General features: G+C 49.6%; 1 protein-coding gene across 3 annotated transcripts; it reads right to left on the bottom strand.

Moving 5' to 3' along the window:
• Positions 1 to 1448: 1448 nt before the first annotated feature.
• On the bottom strand, positions 1449 to 17468 carry SDSL (serine dehydratase like). 3 transcript variants are annotated; one of them, XM_054663656.2, is made up of 9 exons: positions 17239 to 17289; positions 13676 to 14046; positions 11579 to 11773; positions 11276 to 11315; positions 10435 to 10574; positions 5499 to 5587; positions 4170 to 4397; positions 2847 to 2971; positions 1449 to 1840 (listed from the first exon to the last, which is right to left on the bottom strand). In XM_054663656.2, exons 3-9 carry the CDS (start codon positions 11750 to 11752, stop codon positions 1647 to 1649), a joined length of 990 nt encoding a protein of 329 aa, XP_054519631.1. In that variant the 5' UTR covers positions 11753 to 11773; positions 13676 to 14046; positions 17239 to 17289; the 3' UTR covers positions 1449 to 1646. The 3 variants fall into 3 exon arrangements, with proteins under 3 accessions (XP_054519631.1, XP_001153764.1, XP_009424595.1); XM_001153764.8 differs by lacking the exon at positions 13676 to 14046 and having other exon boundaries at positions 17239 to 17468; XM_009426320.5 differs by lacking the exon at positions 13676 to 14046 and having other exon boundaries at positions 16829 to 17305.
• Between the last annotated feature and the right edge of the window lie 3558 nt (positions 17469 to 21026).

The raw sequence follows: 21026 nt of genomic DNA, 5'->3' as shown, positions 1-21026 counted from the left end.
GCTGCCCCCCTGTGGCTCAAAGGAGTGCAACTTTCCATCCCACTTCTAAGAGAGACTTCCCAGAAGTCGGAGGTTCCCAATCCCAGGCACAGAACCTGCCTCTTCTCGTGACCCACAGGTGTGTCCAGACCCATCTACCCTTTCCTACCCTTTCCTCAATATTCCGCCACCCTCCACCCCAACACAGAGAGTTCAGATCCAAGCAATACAGAGTGACCCTGAAAATCAGGGAATCTGGATAGATGGATATGTCAATTGATGGATACACTGATGGATGGACAGACAGAGGGTCTAACGATGGCTAGAGGGATGAATGTATCAATGTATGAATGGATGGATGGATTATAGATGGATGGATGGATGGATATATTGATGGATTGATACACTGATGAATGGACAGTCTAATGATAGAGGATTGATGAATTAATGGATTATAGATGGATGAACGGATTATAGATGAATGGATGGATATGAGGATGGATGGATACACTGATGGATGGAGAGACAGACAGTCTATTGATGGATAGAGAAATGGATGGATGAATGAATGGATGGGTGGATGGATTATAGATGAATGGATGGATATGTGGATGGATGGACACACTGATGGATGGACAGACAGTCTAATGATGGATAGAGGAATGGATGGATGGACGGATGGATGGAAGGATGAATTATAGATGAATGGATGGATGTGTGGATGGATGGATGGATTATAGATGAATAGATGGATATGTGGATGGATAGACAGACAGACAGTCTAATAATGATAGAGGAATTGATGGATGGATGAGTGGATGGCTTGTGAATGAATGCATGGATGGATTATGGATGGATGAATGGATGGATTGATACACTGATGGATGGACAGACACACAGTCTAATAATGGATAGAGGAATGGATGGATGGATAGAGAGATAAAAGATAGATGGGTGGAGGGATGGGTGGTCAGGTTGATGGATGGAAACAGAGTGAGACAAGTGATCACATATCCTAGTTATGTGGTCTTGGGCAAGTTATGTAAACTTCCCGAGCCTCAGTTTCTGCATCTGTAAAATGGGGATGGTAATAATGGTTTTTACTTCCTAGTACCTTTGTGAATGTTAAAGAAGACAATGAGTAGAAAGTTCTTAGCAGAGTTTCTGGTATATAACAAGCACTGCATGAAGACTGGTGTTATTTTCCTCTCCTGCCTAGGCCTGAGAAGTGATAGAACATCTCCCTCTCCTTCCTGACCTGGTCAACCTGGGCTGGTCCTCCAGGTAAAGGAAGCCCATTTAAGATCTCATAATGGTTGGATTCCTTTAGAGACTGAGGTTTTCAAGTCTTGGCTTTGTTGCCTAAGATGGGGCTTGGAGTCACTTTATTACAGAAGTGGCAACAGGATTGTGGTGTGTCTCCTGTGAGCTCACTGACATGGAAAGATAGGATCCATAGCATTCGCAAATTCAATTCAGAAAGTGTTTATTGGCCGGAGTTGTTGGAGAGCCAAAAGAAGCAGTCCAGGAGGGCTTCCTTCAGGAGGCAGCCAGCACAGTTGCACAGGGCAGCTTCCACTGCCATCCGCCAGCACTGAGTCCTCCTCATCCAGACACAGGACTGTCCATGGGCCTCTCAGGGGTCTTTGGGGCCAGGATGGGACCCCTCAGACCTGGCCCAGGTGGGTTTTCAAAGCCTGCAGCTCTCGGCTGTTGATGTTGTTGCCTCCACACACGATTACCACAACTGAAGTCAGGGAAGGGGGCAGGCAGCCCTCGGCCTGGAGCCTCCGCAGGAGGCCTGAGTAGATGGCTGCTAAGGCCGCCCCACAGGCAGGCTCCACCAGCATACGCTCATCATCTGCCAGGATCGGGGGATGGAGAGAGGAAGGAAAGGGAAGAAGAACCACTCGGTGCTCAGCAGGCCCTGGGCACGGCAGATCCTTGCAGCCATCTCTCCAGCTAGTCAGCCATTCATCTGCTCTGCTGGCAATCCATCACTTGTCTCACGCTCTCCCCATCCATCAGCCTGGCCTCCTATCCTTCCACCATCCACCTTTTATCTCTCTATCCATCCATCCATTCCTCTATCCATCATTAGACTATCTATCTGTCCATCCATCAGTGTACCCATCCATCAACATATCCATCCATCCACCCATTCATAGCCATCCATCCATTCCTCTATCCATCATTTGACTGTCTGTCCATCCATCAACATGTTCATTAATCAATGTGTCTGTCCATTCATTCATTTCTATACCGTTCATCAATCCGTCACTTCATTATCCATCCATCCATCCATCCACTGTCCATCTATCCATTACCCACCTTTCCACTCACTCATATATTCATCCCTTCAATCAACAAACATCTATTGAGTGCCTACTACCTGCCATGCCCTATGCCAGGAAGGCCCTAGGGACACGTCAGGGACTAAGACACACCAGCCCTCATGGGGCTCACATCAGTGATGTAGAGGGATAAGAACCAGGAGGTTATGAACACAGGGAGTGGTGCATTGGAGGTCCACAACCCAGGCAGCGTGGGGTGAGTGATCAAGGGAGGCTTCCTGAAGGAGGTGCTATGATGGCTGATAGCCCTCAGTCACATCAAACCAATAGGGAGCAGGGCCAGCCAGAGAGAGGAGCAGCATGTATGAAAGTCTGGGGGCTAGAGACAGCAAGATACACTCCTTCTTTATCCTCACCCCCTTCCATCTACTCGACGTGCACTTAGTGCACAGTAACTGCACACCTAGCCAGTGCCTGGTGCTGAGGATACAGATAAGACAGAACACACTCTTGCTAGAGGATGCAGGGACTTCGTGGGTCTCTGAGCCCAGGTGGAGGACAGGGATCACTCACCCAGGAGCTGTTGCACAGCGCTCACAGCCTCGGCGTCCTCCACCACTTCAGAGTGAATCTTGCACACCTGCATGCACTCCAGGGCCCGAGCGGCCACCGTCTTGGCACCCAGGCTCTTGGCCACGCTGCAGGATAGAGCAGGGTGGGGCAGGGAGACCAGGGGCTCAGGGAAGAGCTGGTGAATCAGGTCTCTCCCCAGCCCCAGCCACCCCCTCCCATCCTGCCATGGGCTGGTTGGAGCTCAGCATTATAAGTCACAGAGGAGGTGCTCAAAAATAGTGTGTCCTTGCCAGGCGCAGTGGCTCACGCCTGTAATCCCAGCACTTTGGGAGGCCAAGGTGGGCAGATCACCTGAGGTCGGGGAGTTCAAGACCAGCCTGACCAACATGGTGAAACCCCATCTCTACTAAAAATACAAAATTAGCCAGGTGTGGTGGCGCATGCCTGTAATCCCAACTACTTGGGAGGCTAAGGCAGGAGAATCACTTGAACCCAGCAGGTAGAGGTTGCAGTGAGCTGAGATCGCGCCATTGCACTCTAGCCTGGGAAACAGAGTGAGATTCCAACTCAAAAAAAAAAAAAAAATGCTCATCCACCAAGAACCTCAAAATGTGATCTTACTTGGAAATAGAGTCTTTGCAGATGTAATTAGTTAAATTAAGGTGAAATCATACCGGATTAGGGTGGGTCCTAAATTCAATGATCATGTTCTTTTTAAAATTTATTGGCTTTTGGGGGGTATGGGGGAGGACAGGGTCTTGCTAAGTTTCCCAGGCTGGAGCACGATGGCTATTCACAGGGACGATCATAGCACACAATAGCCTCAAACTCCTGGGCTCAAGCAAACCTTCCGTTTCAGCCTCCCAGGTAGCTAGGACTACAGGCGTGCGCTACCATGCCCAGGTAATGTTTGTATTTTTTTTAGTAGAGACAGGGTTTCACTATATGTTGGCCAGGCCGGTCTCAAACTCCTGACCTCAAGTGATCCACCTGCTTCAGCCTCCCAAAATGCTGGGATTACAAGCATGAGCCATGGTGCCTGGCCTACATTTTCAAACTTATTTGTAACACACATGGATTGCTTTTGTAATGATAAGTCAATGAAAGCTTGTTTTAAGAACTGATTAGGTTTAAATGAATCATATTCCTCATCTCCTTTTTCAGCACTGCCTTCTAACTCAGGTCCACTTTACTGTGGTTGGAGTCCCAGGACCAAGGACAGCCTTTTGGGTGCCCCCGTCTCCACCGGCTGGGACTGGAAGGCCCTAGGACAGTGGCACACCCACCCTCCAGCCCCTACAAATGTCCCCAGCCCTTACCCACCTGGTGATGTCTGGAAGTGTGACCAGCTTGCCGGCTGTGATGGCCGCATTGAAGCAGTGTGCCCCATGGGTCTCCATGGCAATGATGGGTACATGCTGCCAGCCCACCTCCAGCAGGCCAGCCACCACCCCGGCCAGGAGACCCCCACCCCCGACTGCCAGCACCAGGGCACCTGGTGGGGTCCTCAGCACTGCTTTCAGCTCCTGCACCAGGCTGGCGTGGCCTTTCCTGGGGAGGGGGGGTGAGAGGGAGAAGCAGAGTGAGGGAGGACCCCAGCCCAGATGGCTCCTGTGGTGGGGGAATTTACCAGGGGTGGGTTCTCTGCCCCCTCATATACATAAACCCCTCCCCACCAACCCCATCCCATCCACGGTGAGGGGAGAGGAAGTCCTGCAACAGTTACTTCGCTCAGCTTCATTCATTCTCTTTCTTTTCATTTTTTTGGATAGAGTCCACTCCGTCACCCAGGCTGGAGTGCAGTGGCACGATCTCGGTTCACTGCAACCTCCACTTCCTGGATTCAAGCGATTCTCCTGCCTCAGCCTCCCGAGTAGCTGGGACTAAAGGTGCGCACCACCACGCCCAGCTAATTTTTGTATTTTTAGTAGAGATAGGGTTTTGCCATGTTGGCCAGGTTGGCCTCGAACTCCTGACCTCAGGTGATCCACCCGCCTCGCCCAAAGTGCTGGGATTACAGGCGTGAGCCACCACGCCTGGCCTCGTTCATTTTCTTTATTATGTATTTGTTTGCTCATCCCTTCCCATCTCCATCAACCTCCCAGGCCCTTTCTTGGACATTATCCCAATTTAGCCCCCTCCCCAACTTTGCAAAGAGGCAATGGCAATGTGTGGTTAAGAGGGGACAAGTGTATCACTTGGGACCAGCCTGACTGCAGCCCTTTGTATCTGCCACGTACTTAGCTGTGTGATCTGGGGCAAGTTGTTTGACCTCGATGTGCCTCAGTTTCCTCACCTATGAAATGGGGATAATAGCACCCACCTCTAGGGCTTTGGGGAGGGTAAATGGAACAGTGCAGGAGGAGCCATTAGCCTGGTGCCTGGTCCCAAAGCACATATTCAGTAAAGGAGACTTGGTACTATCACTTCCATTTTACACACATAGAAACTGAGGCACAGGATCTGGGGTGCTTTGCACAAAGTCCCACAATTCACAAGGGGGCAGAAGTGGGATCTGAACCCATGTCTGCCTGGCTTTGAAGCCTCTTCTCCCCTCTGGGCCTCAGTTTCTCCTTCTGCCCAATGGGAGGACCCTGACTCAGTGAAGGTCTCCCAGCTCTGGACTCCTGGGGAGAGGGGCGTCAGCCTTACCATATTAGGGGGTGGTCAAACGGGGGGACATTCTCCCAGCCGTCCCTCTTGGCCAACTCTTGCGCCCTCAGATTGGCCTCGTCCCAGACCTACAGAGAAACCAAGGGCCCTCAGAACAGCCGGGAGTGGGACTGCTATGGAGGCTGGAGCAGAGGCCCAGGATCTCCTTGGTGGCCCCAGGATCTAGTAGTCTGGGGACAGCCCTGCAGATGAGACCATACCTGGTGTGGGCCCAGAGGCCTCCTGAGAATTGGACAAGCACTTCCAGGTGGACAAACAGATGCCATGTGCTTTCCACAATACCCAAGCGACCTGTCCTGCTGCCACACTATGAAAACCAGGCCAGCCCAGCCAGGGAGGCTGGGAGCGGGTCAGCTCCAAGGTCAGCCACATGGTGCCCACTTCTAGCCAACCAGTAGGGGAGAAGCGCCCTAAAGTCAAACCCCAGATAGCAACTTGGTCACCATAGAGTGTGTCCGTGGAAACCAGCAATGGCCCAGCTGATGGCCTGCTAGTTGAGTTCAAGCAGCCAGAGAGATGGCGCATAGGGCCGGCCCTGACCATGATGGACCCAAGGCAACCACAGCAGGGGTGAGTTTTCTCTTCTCACTGGCTTGGCCTCTGTGGCAGAGATCCAGGTCCCCTGCTCATTCACACACCATTGACAGGCTTTCTTCCCTTCCCTGACTCATTTCTACACTCCCTACCAATGCTTCCTGCAATCACCTCCCAAATAAACCACATGCACCTCAGTCCTCATTTCAGGGACCGCTTTTGGGAGAATCCAAACTAAGACAGCATTTCAGAGGGACCCCATGCCAGCCGATCTCAGCAGGAACCAGATACAGAAACTAAATGATAGACAATGGCCTCCTCTCCCAAGGGAGGGATGGAGGGTCACAAGGGGGGCAGAAATAGCCCCTGCTCATCCTCAGGGACTCTGCAGTGCCCACTCTGTGCCCAGTTCTAGGTATGGGGACTCTTCAGCAGGAGAGAAGCCAAGAAATGGTCTCTGACTGCAAGGAATTTCCCATCTGGCTGAAGAGAGGAGTCTCATTCCCCCGAGTTACTGAAACAAAAAATACACTGTTGGTGTGAATGCAAATGAGTTCAGCTCCAATAGGAAGCAGTTTGGAGATTTCTCAAAGAACTAAAAATAGAATTACCATTTGACCCAGCAATCCCATTACTGAGTATCTACCCAAAGGAAAATAAACCATTTTACCAAAAAGATCTGCATTTGTGTGTTCATCACAGCAGTATTCACAATAGCAAAGACATGGAATCAACCCAGGTGCCCATCAATGGTGGACTGGATACAGAAAATGTGGTGCATATACATCAAGGAACACTACGCAGCCACAAAAAAAGAAGATCATGTCCTTTGCAGCAACATGGATGCAGCTGGAGGCAATTATTCTAAGATAATTAACTTAGGAACAGAAAACCAAATACTGCATATTCTCACTTACAACTGGGAGTTAAACACTGGGTATACACATGGGCACAAAGATGGGAACGAGAGACACTGGGGACTCCAAAAGTGGGGAGAGAGAGAGAGTGGCAGAGGTTGAAAAATACCTGTCAGCTGGGCGCAGTGGCTCACGCCTGTAATCCCAGCACTTTGAGAGGCCGAGGCAGGCAGATCCTGAGATCAGGAGATCCAGACCATCCTGGCCAACATGGTGAAACCCTGTCTCTACTAAAATACAAAAAATTAGCCGGGTGTGGTGGCGTGCACCTGTAATCCCAGCTACTCAGGAGGCTGAGGCAGCGGAATCGCTTGAACCCGGACAGTGGAGGTTGCAGTGAGCCAAGATGGCGCCACTGCGCTCCAGCTTGGCAACAGAGCAAGACTCTGTCTCAAAAAAAAGAAAGAAAGAGAGAGACAGAGACAGAGAGAGAGAGAGACAGAGAGACAGAAAGAAAGAGAGAGAGAGAGAAAGAAAGAAAGAAAGAACGAAAGAAAGAAGGAAAAAAAGAAAGAAAGAAAGAAAGAAAGAAAGAAAGAAAGAAAGAAAGAAAGAAACAAGCAAACAAACAAACCTGTCAACTAGGCACAGTGGTTCACACCTGTAATCCTAGCATTTTGGGAGGCCGAGGCAGGCAGATTACCTGAGGTCAGGAGTTCGAGACCAGCCTGGCCAACATGGTGAAACCCTGTCTCTACTAAAAATACAAAAATTAGGCTGGGGGCAGTAGCTTACACCTGTAATCCCAGCACTTTGGGAGGCCAAGGCAGGTGGATCACGAGGTCAGGAGTTCGAGACCATCCTGGCTAACATGGTGAAATCCCGTCTCTACTAAAAATACAAAAAAAAAAAAAAAAAAATAGCCAGGCGTGGTGGCTGTAGTAGCTGGCCTGTAGTCCCAGTTACTCGGGAGGCTGAGGCAGGAGAACGGTGTGAACCCGGGAGGCAGACCTTGCAGTGAGCCGAGATTGTACCGCTGCACTCCAGCCTGGGCAACAGAGCGAGACTCGTCTCAAAAAAAAAAAAAAATTCGCTGGGTGTGGTGGTGGGTGCCTGTAATCCCAGCTACTTGGGAGGCCAAGGCAGGAGAATTGTTTGAACTTGGGAGGCGGAGGTTGCAGTGAGCCAAGGTCATGCCACTGCACTCCAGCTTGGGCGACAGAGTAAGACTCTGTCTCAAAAAAAAAAAAAAAACAACTACCTGTTGGTACTATGTTCACTACTTGGACGATAGAATCATTAGAAGCCCAAACCTCTCCATCATGAAATATACCCATGTAACAAACCTGCACATGTATCCCTGAATCTGAAATTAAAACTAAAGAAAAAAATAGATTCAAAACCATATAGTGCTTGACATCTGTCACCTGTAGGGCCCCAAGCAGCCTCCTCTCTGGCTCCTCTCCTGCATTGCCCCAGAGCAGGCAGAGTGAAAATCCAACCAGGTCCCTCCCCTGCTCAAACTCCTTTCATGCTTCCCTAGTGCTCTCGGGTGGAAACACATTAGCTTCACCTACAAGCCACCCTGCCTGATGGAGCAACTCTGCCCCTCTTCAGCCTCACCTTTCACCATCCCTCCCCCACGCTGGGCTCAGCCTGAATGCACCGTGCTCATCCACGCCACACCTTTACCCACACCTTTTCCTCTGTTCACAATCAGATCATTCCCTCCCTTTTCTCCACTGTGGGGACTCAGATTTCTCCTTCAATACCCAACCCTGGGGACCCTTGTTGGGAGCCTGTCCTGGATCCTTTCCCCAAATCTAAGGCACAGCCCATTGGTTTGACCACTGCCCAATTCTCCACTGCCTCCCTCTGTTAGAATCATACACCTACACCTTGCCATGTGGCTTAATAGTTACTATTTTTAGAGACATGCTCTTACTATGTTGCCCAGGCTGGCCTCAAACTCCTGGGCTCAAGTGATCCTCCCAACTCAGCCTCCTGAGTAGCTGAGACTACAGGTGCACGCCACAGTGCCCAGCTTTTTTATCTATTTATTTATTTATTTTATTTTTGCCATGTGGCTTTGCTGTTCTTCTCACTAGAGTGGGTGGAGCACATGTCCCCTCCCCATTGATGTTGGTCTCAGCTGTGTGACTTGCTCTGGCTAACAGCATATGGCAGAACTGACAGTGTAACAGTTCTGGGCTGAGGTCTTAAGAGCCATCATGCGTTTCTTCTCACCCCTCTTGCCATTGCCCTTGAGAAGAACGTGCCCCCAGTGGCCACTGGCTGGGGAAGACACAGGGGACATCTGCAGACCTTAATCCTTCCCCACATTCCGAAGCAGAACCACCCTAACCCTCCCACAGACCCAAAGCATCGGAAACAAATGTTTCTTATAAGCTGCTGCTATTTGGGGGCTGTTTGTTATGCAGCATTACCAAGCAACAATAGCTGATTAAAACAACACACCTTCTCTCTGACTTCCTTGGTGCCCTGTGCTTCCCCCGTGGCAACACTTTTCACACTTTGTTACCATCATCTGGTTACCTGTGTGTCTCCTCATAATAATCTCAAATTTATGAGTGTAAAGACCATGTCTTACTATCTCTGTGTTTCTAGAATGTCTAACATAGCAGGCACTGAGTATGTGCTCAATCAATATCTGATGGATGGATGGATGGATGGATGGATGGATGGAAAGAAGGGAGAGAGGAGAGAGAAAGGGTGATGTGTGGAAGGATGGTTAGATGGATGAATAAATGGAAGGAAGGAAGGAGAAAAGAAGGAAGGAAGGAGAGAAAGAATGAAGAAAGGAAGGAGGGAGGGAAGGAGGGAGGGAGGGAGGGAAGAGGGAAGGAGGGAAATAATGAAGGAAGGAAAGAAGAAGAGAGGGAGGGAAGGAAGGACAGAAGAAAGGGAAGAAACTATATACAGGAAGTATTTGGGACCAGCTTTAACGTACCATAGTTTGGCTTTTAGTTTTAATTTCGAGAGGTTTAAAAATCTGTTTTCCATTATTTGAATGATTTTTTCCTTCTTCACAGAAGGAAAGACAGATTTTGTATCTGTGTCTCTATTTCTTTGGTAACAAAGGGAACCGGTGATATCTTTCTCAGTGGATACCATTTCTATTGGGGTGGTCTCAGAATGAGAACTAATGCTGCCATCATCTTGATACTTCTTGTCTTATCTAACAGCAAAAATGTTAAAAGTAGATAATACCAGGTGCTGGTGAGGATATAAGGAGACAGACAGTCTCCTGTTCATCATCAGCTTCCCATTTGTCTTGGTTCACACATGAGGGGTACTTCTCAGGGTGGGCAGAGGAAAGTTGGGAGATCCCAGCCCTCAACACCCATCCCACCTCATTCCCCCCTCAGCTCAGCTATCCTGAGAGAGGACTGGGTCCCAGCCACAGCTCATCGAAAGGAAAAGGAGACAGGACGTCTTAGGGGTGGGGTGAGGTGAAGGAGAGCAGCCCACCCAGATGGTTCTCCCCTTCCCAGAGCCCTTACCTTTCCAGTCAGCTGAACCTCGGCCCCCTCCCCCTGCAGCCTCCGCACCACCTGCAGGGAGGTGCTCTCAGGGAGCACGATGGTGGCAGGAATGCCCAGCTTCCTAGCAGCATAGGCAGCAGCGATGCCCGCATTACCCCCTGTGCAGAAAGGAGGAAAGGGGCAGTGGGCAGAGCTGATTGGCCTTTGATATGCCTTCCCCTCCCCCTCCATATCCCTTCAGAGTCACTCGTCCCCAACATTCATATGCCCCATTGACTCCTTCCTCCACTCAAGAGGGGGACACATAATCTAGGTTGAGCCAATCAGAACCTAATCCCCCAACCCATGATTGGTTCAAGGATGAAGACGCCACCCAAGCAGGGCCAAAAAAAAAAAAACAATTCCAGGATTGAGGCGAGGCATCAAGAAGGGGTGCTCCCTTTTCCCTAGGGTTGGGAGGCTGGTAGGATGCAAGGCTGGAATTCCTGGTGGCCATCTTGCTACCATGAGGCCCACCTAAAAATAAAGCTAATATGCAGGAAAGCAAAGTCCAGAGAAGGAGAGACAGAGAGGAGAGCTCCTGGATCCCCCTGTGCCTGAAAGCCACTTATCCCAAGAATTTTCCATTCTTAGAGCCTGTAGCTTAAACCTATATGAATTGGGTTTCTGGCACTTGCTACCACCATGAGTCCTGAACTATGGGAGAAGGCTAGGATGGGATGTACACAGTAGTCATCTCATCAATGACCTTGATGAGGCTGGGCCTTTAAGAGGAGACCAACCCTGGATGTGTACTGCCGCTCCAGCCTATTCCTCCTCCCCCAACCTCTGCCCATGAAACAAAAAAAGGTGGGGTCACCTGAGGAGCACACCAGGTGTCTGCATCCCTTCTTGGCCATCTGGGAAGAGAAGGAATGGGGTTAGGGGCTAACCCAAGCAGGTGTCATGAAGGCCTATGTGGAATGGCGTTAGAGTCTCCCCATCCCACTCCCAATACGCCTTTACCCCTCATCCTGCCCACAGCCCTGCCCTTACCTTTCCCCTCCCATCTGCACGAGTTCATGTTTCCCCTCCTGCCCGAACCCGTCCCCAGCCCACACCCCTCACTCTTACCTCCCTCCTGCACAACCTCACTTCTCCCCTCCTTCCCACACACCCTCACCTCCTGGCAGAAATGCCCAATGCCCCGAATCTTGAAGGAGCCGCTGGGCTGCACATTCTCACACTTGAGGAAGACAGGCATGCCCGCCACCTGGGACAGCGCCCAGCTCTCCAACAGAGGTGTGACCACGTGAAAGGGCTCCTGCTTGGCACGCTCTGCCACAGGGCCGTCCATTCTGGAGACCAGGTAGACAACCTGCAGGAGGACACAAAGTCACCACCCAGGCAGTCCCCATCAAGAGTTCCCTTAACCAGGACAGGGAGGGGAAGGTGGAGAAAGCCCTTGGCTTAGGTGCCCTTCACTTCATCCAGCTGCTGAGGTGTGAGACCCCCATCAAGTATCTGTGACTCTCTGGGCCTCAGTTTCCCCATCTGGTCAAAGAAGTTTGGCCTGGGGTCCTTTCATTCCATAAGTGTGGCTGTGCTGGGGATGTAGAAAGTGGCCAATATATGGTGAGAAATGAATGAGAGAGTGGGAGAATTCATTCTTCAGTCAAAAAATACTTATTCAGCACCTACTATGTGCCAGGCATTTCCAGGTTTGGGGACCCACGAGTCATAAAAAACCTCCCACTAGGAAAAGTTGCAGAATTTCAAATAGGAGTGACTTGCAGAGGGTATGGGGTGTTATTTTAGCAAGAGCAATCATGAAAGACATCTCTCAGGAGGAAAACTTTGTAAAAACGTTTGTTATGGAAAATGTAAACATAGCAAAGTATTGAGAACTGTATAAAGACCTTCAGCTGGCAGGGGCACAGCGGCTCACGCCTGTAATCCCAGCATTTTGGGAGGCCAAGGCAGGCAGATCACTTGAGGTCAAGAGTTCGAGACCAGCCTGGCCAACAAGGTAAAACCCTGTCTACTAAAAATACAAAAATTAGCCGGGCATGATGGTACACACACTTGTAATTCCAGCACTCAGAAGGCTGAGGCAGGAGAATCACTTGAACCTGGGAGGCGGAGGTTGCAGTGAGCCAAGGTTGTGCCACTGCACTCCAGCCTGGGTGACAGAGCGAGACTCCGTCTCAAAAACAAACAAACAAACAAAAACTCTTCAGCTTCAGCAATCAACTCATGGTCTAACTCGCTCCCCTATCGGTGCCCACTCCCCCTTCCTGTATCATTATTTACCCCTTAATTATTATTATTCTTTTATATTATTTCACCTGTAAATATTTCAGCATGTCTCTCTGGAGGTAAAGAACTTGTGTTTTTGAGACAGAGTCTCACTCTGTCACCCAGCCTGGAGTGCAGTACTGTAATCACAGCTCTCTGCAGCCTCAATCTCTCAGGCTCAAGCAGTCCTCCCACCTCAGCCTCCTGAGTAGCTGGGACTACAGGCGCACATCACCACGTCTGCCTAATTTTTGTACTTTTTTGTAGAGATAGGGTCTCACTATGTTGCCCAGGCTGGTCTCAAACTCCTAGGCTCAAGGGATCCTCCTGCCCCAGCCTCCCAAACTGCTGGGATTACAGGCGCGAGTCACTGCATCTGGCCTAAGAACTCCTTTTTTATATGTAACCATATGGTTTCATGACTGTACATACATTTGTTCAAACACATTGAATTCTATACTTAAAGTGGGCTAATTTTATTTTATGTAAATTATACCTCATTGAGGCTAATTTTTTTAAAAATATAATCACAATACTATGATCACATCTAAAAATATAATTTTTTCATATCATCAAATATCTGTTAATTGTTCACATTTCAAATCATCCCATTAAATATGATCAGTGGCTGATTCTGTGGTTGGTTGTGGTTTGGGGTTTTTCACGGTTTGAATCAGGATGCAAATCAGATCTGTGCATTTTGATTGGCTGAGGGGTCTTTTAACTCTGTCTCCATCTGTACGTTCTTGAAAGGGGAACTTTGAAATGGATGACAGGAAGAGAGCCAAGAGGAAAAGTTCCTACAGAGAACAGCAGCCAGGACCACCTCGAGGGAGAAATGCACTTTAGGGTGCCGCGGATGCAGACAGAAGGGGTTTGGGGCAGGAGGTGAGGGTAGGAGGTGAGGGCGGAGAGGTGGACAAGGGTGCCAGCAGGGGGTTCCCGCCCACGGAGAGGAGTTTGGTTGTTATTCAAATTCTACCTGCAATGGAAAGCCATTGGGAGGTGGTGGTGGCGGTGGTGGTGGTGTTGGTGGTGGTCGTGGTGTTTTGAAAGGGAGTCTCGCTCTTGCCCAGGCTGGAGTGCAGTGGTGCAATCTCTGCTCACTGCACCCTCTGCCTCCCGGGTTCAAGCGATTCTCCTGCCTCAGCCTCCCGAGTAACTGGGACCACAGGCACACGTCACCACGCCTGATTAATTTTTTTGTATTTTTTGTAGAGACGGGGTTTCACCATGTTGGCTGGTCTCAAACTCCTGAGCTCAAGTGATCTGCCCACCTCGGCCTCCCGAAGTGCTGGGACTACATCCGTGAGCCATCGCGCTCAGCCCATTGAGAGGTTTGAAGCCAAGGAGCTGTGTGTGAATGGACCAGTGGGTAAGGACGAAAAGAAGAGATGGAGGAAATGAGAGGGAGGAAAAATAGTAGAGGGAAAAAAAGGAAAAAATACAGCCAGCTCCTCTTGTCCCAGGCAGAAAAGCCCTGGGCCGGTCCCCACCATTCCATTATTGGCCGCTAGGGGGAGCGCTGCAACTTCCCCTGCCCACTCACAAACCTAACCTTCTTGTCCACCCTTAAGTCATGGCTGGGGTTCCAAGATCAGAGAGATCGGGGTCTCTTGGCCCTGAGTTTGACCCCACGCCCTTGTCAGAATAGCCTTGAGAATCCTCAGGGCCCCCTCGGGCAGGGCACAGCCTGAGCCACCTCTTCCCAGTCCCATCCAGGGCACCTCTCAGCTTGGGGCATCAGGGGAAAGAAGCCCATGGGTCATCACTGATCCCCAAATGCCGCATACCCCAGCCTGGGCCTCAGCTCAACCCTGGACCCCAAGAGCACAGGCTTTGGGGTCGACCAGAAGCAAAAGTTAGAAACCAGCTCCAACTTCCTGGCTGTGTGACCCAAGCAAGTGTCACAACCTCTCTGTGCCTGTTTCCCCTTCTCTAAAATGGGGATAAAAACAGTCCCCAACTCACAGGTTGTGGTGTAAGTTAATAAGAATAACATTGGCCAGGTGCAGTGGCTCATGCCTATAATCCCAGCACTTTGGGAGGCTGAGGCGGGTGGATCCCTTGAGGTCAGGAGTTCAAGACCAGCGTGGCCAACATGGTGAAACCCCGTCTCTACTAAAAATACAAAAATTAGCCGGGTGTGGTGGTGCACACCTGTAGTCCCAGCTACTTGGGAGGCTGAGGTGGGAGAATTGCTTGAACCTGGGAGGTGGAGATTGCAGTGAGCCAAGATCTCACCACTGTTCTCCAGGCTGGGCAACAGAGTGAGACTGTCTTTAAAAAAAAAAAAAAGAGAGAGAGAGAGAATAACATCTGTCATTTGTTGAGTCCCTATTATGTGCCAGTCATCGGCTGAGTCCTCTGGAGACGTTATCTCACTGATACCTTGTGTCATGCTTTGAGCATGGTGACCTGCTTACCCTTACTTTAGCATGTTTACAGGGCACCTACAAGATGCAGGCCCTGACCTAGCAACAGGGGATACCACTGTGGACAAGATAGACATCAACCTTGGAGCTGAATTATAGCCTGATGAGATGGGCGCTTAACAAATAACTGCATAGACAAACAAAATAATCAGAAATGTTGAAAACTTCTAAGAGGGAAACACGCATATAGGGAGTCCTAAAGAGAAGAACAAGGGGACCTACTTTGGGTATGGAGGTCAGGAAAGACCTCTTAGAGGAAGTGACCATTAAAACTAAGAACTGAGACAGGGCGCGGTGGCTCATGCCTGTAATCCCAGCACTTTGGGAGGCCGAGGCAGGCGGATCACCTGAGGTCAAGAGTTCAAGACCAGTCTGGCCAACATGGAGAAACCCCGTCTCTACTAAAAATACAAAATTAGCCGGGCATGGTGGCGCGTGCCTGTAATCCCAGCTACTCGGGAGGCTGAGGCAGGAGAATTGCTTGAACCTGAGAGGCGAGGTTGCGGTGAGCCGAGATTGCGCCATTGCACTCCAGCCTAGAGAGTAAGAGGGAAACTCCGTCTCAAAAAAAAAATAAAAAATAAAAAATTAGACCCGAAAAATGAGAACCAACCAACCACACAACAAACTGCAAGAAGAGCGTGTACATGGCAGGACTATTGTGAGGATTCAATGAGCCTGCATGGTAAGGGCACCCATGTTGGGTGTCTGTCCACTTGGAATTGGGTTTCTCTTCCTTTTTGGTGAAATCCCCAGATTTTTCCCCTGGGGATCCTGGGATTGTCAGGATGAACTCCCCCTACTCCATAATCCTTCCTCTTTCTTGTTTTTTTGGTGTTTGTTTTAGAGACAAGGTCTCACTCTGTTGCCTGGGCTGGAGTGCAGTGGCACGATCATGGCTCACTGTAACCTTGAAGTCCCGGGCTCAAGCAATCCTCCCACCTCAGCTTCCTGAGTAGCTGGAACTGTAGACATGCACCACTGTATCCGGCTGATATTTTAATTTTTATAGAGATGCAGTTTTGCTGAGTTGTCCAGGCTGGTCTTGAACTCCTGGCCTCAGGTAAATCTCTTGTCTCTGCCTCTCAAAACACTAGGATAACAGGTGTGAGCCACCTGTTGGCTCACAACAGATGAGTCATTAACTCACCATTGACTCCATTTTATAAACAGTGAACCTGAGGTCCAGAGAGATTAAGTAACTTATCCAAGTTCACACAGTTAGAAACAGCATAGCCAGAATTCACACCAGGCAGTGTCTTTGGCATCTGTGCTATTAACCGCGATGCTATACTTTCTCTAATATACTAGTGTTATCGTTACTATTATGAAAGCTGCATGCATTTAATATTTATTGCCAATTGTCCTTTGGAACCAAATGCTCCTGGCTCAGTTTCCAGGCTTCCCCAGCCCTCTTGGTTATACTGACTCACAAGAGGACAGCAGGCATCAGTTAAATGAAAAAGCCCCAAGTTGCCAACAGCCTTATCAACCCCAGACCCCATCAGGCACCTGAGGTCTGGGACTGAGCTGTCTTGGCCCAGGGACACACAGCTCTTGTCCCGTATGGCAGCCACCAGGGCTGAAATGGGGGACCTGGGTCTCCCTGCTGTGGAATAACCCAGGGGAAAGCAGGGGGCTCAGGCTCAGGTCCCAGTCATGCCAACCTTGGCCAAGTCACTTTTGTCACTGGGCCTTACCTGTCACATCTATGAGTTGAGGTAAGGACCACCAGTGCTGTCCACCTCACTTGTCCCCAAAGCCTTTCCCCAGAGGCCACCTTGGTGGCACTCCACAGCCAAATCCCTGGTGCCAGGGCTGGGACACCTCAGGCTGGCCCCTTGGCTGGCAGAATGCCCAACCCTGCCCCTCTGGCAGGCAGAACCCACTCTCGCCCTTCAGGGTCCCCAGCACAACACTTTCTTCTGCAGGGCACCCTGAATTCAATCGACATTCCCAGGAGGGCCTAGACCACGCTCAGGCCCTCTCACTCCCACCTGCTCAGCTTGGACTTTGCCCAAAGCCTCCCAAACTCCTGCAGCCTCTCATCAGCCTCTCATTCACACACACACTGAGCCCCAGGGGCCCCAGCTGGCCCCAGACCCCTTACCTCCCTGCCCAACTATCCCAGACCAGCGTGGCCCCAGCTCCTGCCCTCCAGCCCGGGAACCAGCTCTTTCCAGGAACCGGCTCTGTCCAGTTTCAGGCAGCTTCCGGCAACCTTGGCCCCTCCTCCTTTGTTAAAGAGAAAGCTCCAGACCCTAAGCCTCCGGGTGAAGACGGAGGAGGAGAGGGGATGAGAGCAACCCTCACTGCTTTCCCGGGCACTGCCTATGACTCATGCACCACCCTGTCTCATTTGACAGATGAGCAAACTGAAACTCAGAAAAGGGAACTTATTTGGCCAAAGCTTCCCAGACAGCAAGGGGCAGAGACAGCCTTTACCCCTGGCCCTGGGCCATCTCTTCCGGGATGCAGGCATCTCCATGTCTTCTCATTTTAGGTCTAGTGATTGTCCCGGATGCTGAACCACTGTTGGGGTCAGCTTAGGTCTGGGATGGGAAAACAAGGACAAGGGAACTTTTTTTTTTTTTTTTTTTTTTTTTTGAGACACAGTTTCATTCTTGTCCCCCAGGCTGGAGTGCAATGGTGCGATCTTGGCTCACTGTTACCGCCGCCTCCTGGATTCAAGCAATTCTCCCACTTCAGCCTCCCGAGTAGCCAGGTTTACAGGCACCCACCACCACGCCAGCTAATTTTTGTATTTTTAGTAGGGACAGGGTTTGACCATGTTGGCCAGGCCAGTCTCGAACTCCTGTCCTCAGGTGATCTGCTTGCCTCTGCCTCCCAAAGTGCTGGGATTACAGGCGTGAGCCACTGCACCTGGCCAAGGAAACAATTATTATAATTATTATTTGTGACATGGGAAAGGTATATTTTTGTCTGAAGCACCTCTCCGTCTCGGGTATTTTACACGCAGCATGAGAACCCAAGCAATTATTTGCTACTCAGATAAATGACTGACCATTCATTCATTCATTAAATGTTTATTGGACACCTACTATGTGCCAATCCCTGGAACTTTGGCCTCAAACAAAATAGCATGTCCTCTGCCTTCACAAAGCCCTTAGAGAGGGCCATTAGAGAGCACTTATTAGTGCTATCAGATGTTAGCAGCTGGCAGGGTGGGGCAGGGCTGTGGAACCCTGAGCAGGCACCCCGCCTGGCCCTGGGGGGCTGGGGAGGCTTCCTGGAGGAGGGGAAGTCTGAGTGGAGCCAGGAGTCAGGCACAGGGAGTGCAAAGGTCTGGAAATGAAAAACATGATATATTCCAGGGTCAGGGAAGTATCCAGTGGGGCTGGGAGGGAGAAGGCAGGGGTGGGGAAGCAAGTGGGGTTGAGGCTGGAGATGTGGGCAGAGATCAGAGTCCACAGGGATGCCTGTACCAATCCAGAGTTTGGACCTTACCCAGGGGCACTAGGGAGCCACAGAAGGCTTTAGGTGGGGGGAATGACATGGTCAAATTCATGTCTTGTCTCTGCACCATCTCACTGGGTGAACCTGAGCAGCTCGTGCCCATCTCTGGGCCTCAGTTTCCCTATGTGGAAAGTGGGAACAGGAAGACCTGGCATCACAGATGTTGTGTGTCCTTCTTGGGCTGTTTCTGATCTCCCCAGGTTTGATGATTAACTCCCAGCCACTTGGGGTTAGATGGAGCTGCTTGGCCGTGATCCTTAATGTGGACTCTGGCAAGTTTCTACCCATACTCGCTTTAGACACACACCCATCCTTGTTGGGTGCCTTGTCCTGGACTGGGCACTGGGGACACAGAGGTGATAAAATCCAGTTTGTGCCTTGAAGTGGCCCCCAGCATGGAGGGGAGAGGAAGACACCCAATTCGGTAGCAACAATAACACCTCCTAAGATGACAGAGGGCAGAAAGTCCCCATAGGGTAGCTGGGGATGGGGCAAGATCAGGGAGGGCTTCTTGAAGTAGGCAGAGACTCAGCACACAGCTCAGACTTTGACAAGAAGCAGACTAGCTGCATTTAGTGCATGTCTACTGTACACCAACACGTGCGTGCTGTCCAGCATAACCCACACTGTTTATTTGTTTGTTTATTTGTTTGTTTTACAAACGAGGTCTCACTGCACTGCCCAGGCTGATCTTGAACTCCTGACCTCAAGCAATCCTCCTACCTTAGCCTCCCAAAATGCTCGGATTACAGGCAACAGCCACTGCGCCCAGCCCCCAAAGGTTTTTTAATAGTTGGCAATCTATTTCTGTGTGCATTAGGAAAGATGTGTGTATGTATGTAGGTATATATATACGTGTATACATATGTATGTGTATGTACATATAAAATATCAGACCCATAGTTTCATGGATATGATGGCTTAGGAAGAAGCTAAGGTAGGTAGTAAAGTTTAAAAATGGAGCCTCTTTAAAAAATATATTAATTGGCCAGGCATGGTGGCTCACGCCTGTAATCCCAGCACTTTGGGATGCCGAGGCAGCTGGATCACCTGAGGTCAGGAGTTTGAGCATGGCCAATGTAGTGAAACCCCATCACTACTAAAAATACAAAAAGCTAGCTGGACATGGTGGTGGGCGCCTGTAATCTCAGCTACTCGGGAGGCTGAGACAGGAGAATCACTTGAACCGGGGAAGTGGAGTTTGCAGTGAGCCGAGGTCGTGCTATTGCACTCCAGCCTGGGCAACAAGAGCGAAATTCCGTCTTAAAAAATATATATAAATATATATATGTGTGTGTGTATATATATGTATATAAATATATATATTTGTATATAATATATATTTATATAAATATATATACTTGTATATAATATATATATTTGTACATAAATATGTATATGTATATAAATATATATATTTGTATATTATATATATTTGTATATAAATATATATATTTGTATATAATATATATATTTGTATATAAATTATTAGTAGCAATAATAGTAGTAGTAGTTTCTGGCATGAACAAGCAGCATGCCTAGTAGTTAAAACACAGACCCGCAGCCAGGCTCTGATACAAATACTTGTTCTGCCACTTTCTCACTGTGTGACCTTGTGACCTTTTGTAAGTCACTTAACCTCTCTGTGCCTTGTTCCCTCAAATGTAAGATGGGGATAGAACACTACTTCCCTAGTACAGTGGATGTGAGGATCAAATGCATTAATGCAGGAAAATATTAGGACAGTAGTTAGTGCTCTGTGTTCGCTGCTGTTGCTTTTGCTTTATTTTGTTTTGTTTTTTGAGACAGAGCCTCACCATTCACTCTGTCGCCCAGGCTGGAGTGCAATGGCGTGATCTTGGCTCACTGCAAACTCTGCCTCACGGGTTCAAGGGATTCTCCTGCCTCAGCCTCCTAAGTAGCTGGGATTACAGGCTTGCACCACCACGCCTGGCTGATTTTTGTATTTTTAGTAGAGACAGGGTTTCACCATGTTGGCCAGGCTGCTCTCAAACTCCTGACCTCAAGTGATCTGCCTGCCTTGGCCTCCCAGAGTGGTGGGATTATAGGCATGAGCCACCACGCCCAGCTGCTATTGTTTTGTATTGCTAATATAAAAGAGGTGATGGGACAATATGGCAAAAGTTGCAAAGGTGGCACGTAAGCGTTCAAAGTACCATGATGTCATTATATGACAGAATGCTAACAACTACCTGGAAAAGTAAGTATTGTAATAAACCCTACATTGTGGAAATAGGGCCAGAGAGGCCAAGTCGCTTTCCCAAGGTCACACAGCAGTAGCAGAGCCAGGGCTCAGACCCAGAGGGACGAGGCTCCAGAGCTCCTGGCTTGGGTGACGAAGAGGATGGGCTGGGGAAGCCACGTGGCTGCATTGGAGAGCAGATGAGGCTGGAGAGGTGG

Source organism: Pan troglodytes, chromosome 10 (genome assembly GCF_028858775.2).
Source record: "Pan troglodytes isolate AG18354 chromosome 10, NHGRI_mPanTro3-v2.0_pri, whole genome shotgun sequence".
NCBI classification, from domain to species: domain Eukaryota; kingdom Metazoa; phylum Chordata; class Mammalia; order Primates; family Hominidae; genus Pan; species Pan troglodytes.
The sequence above is the reverse complement of the archived record's forward strand: the minus strand, read 5'-3'. Positions and strand labels throughout refer to the sequence as shown.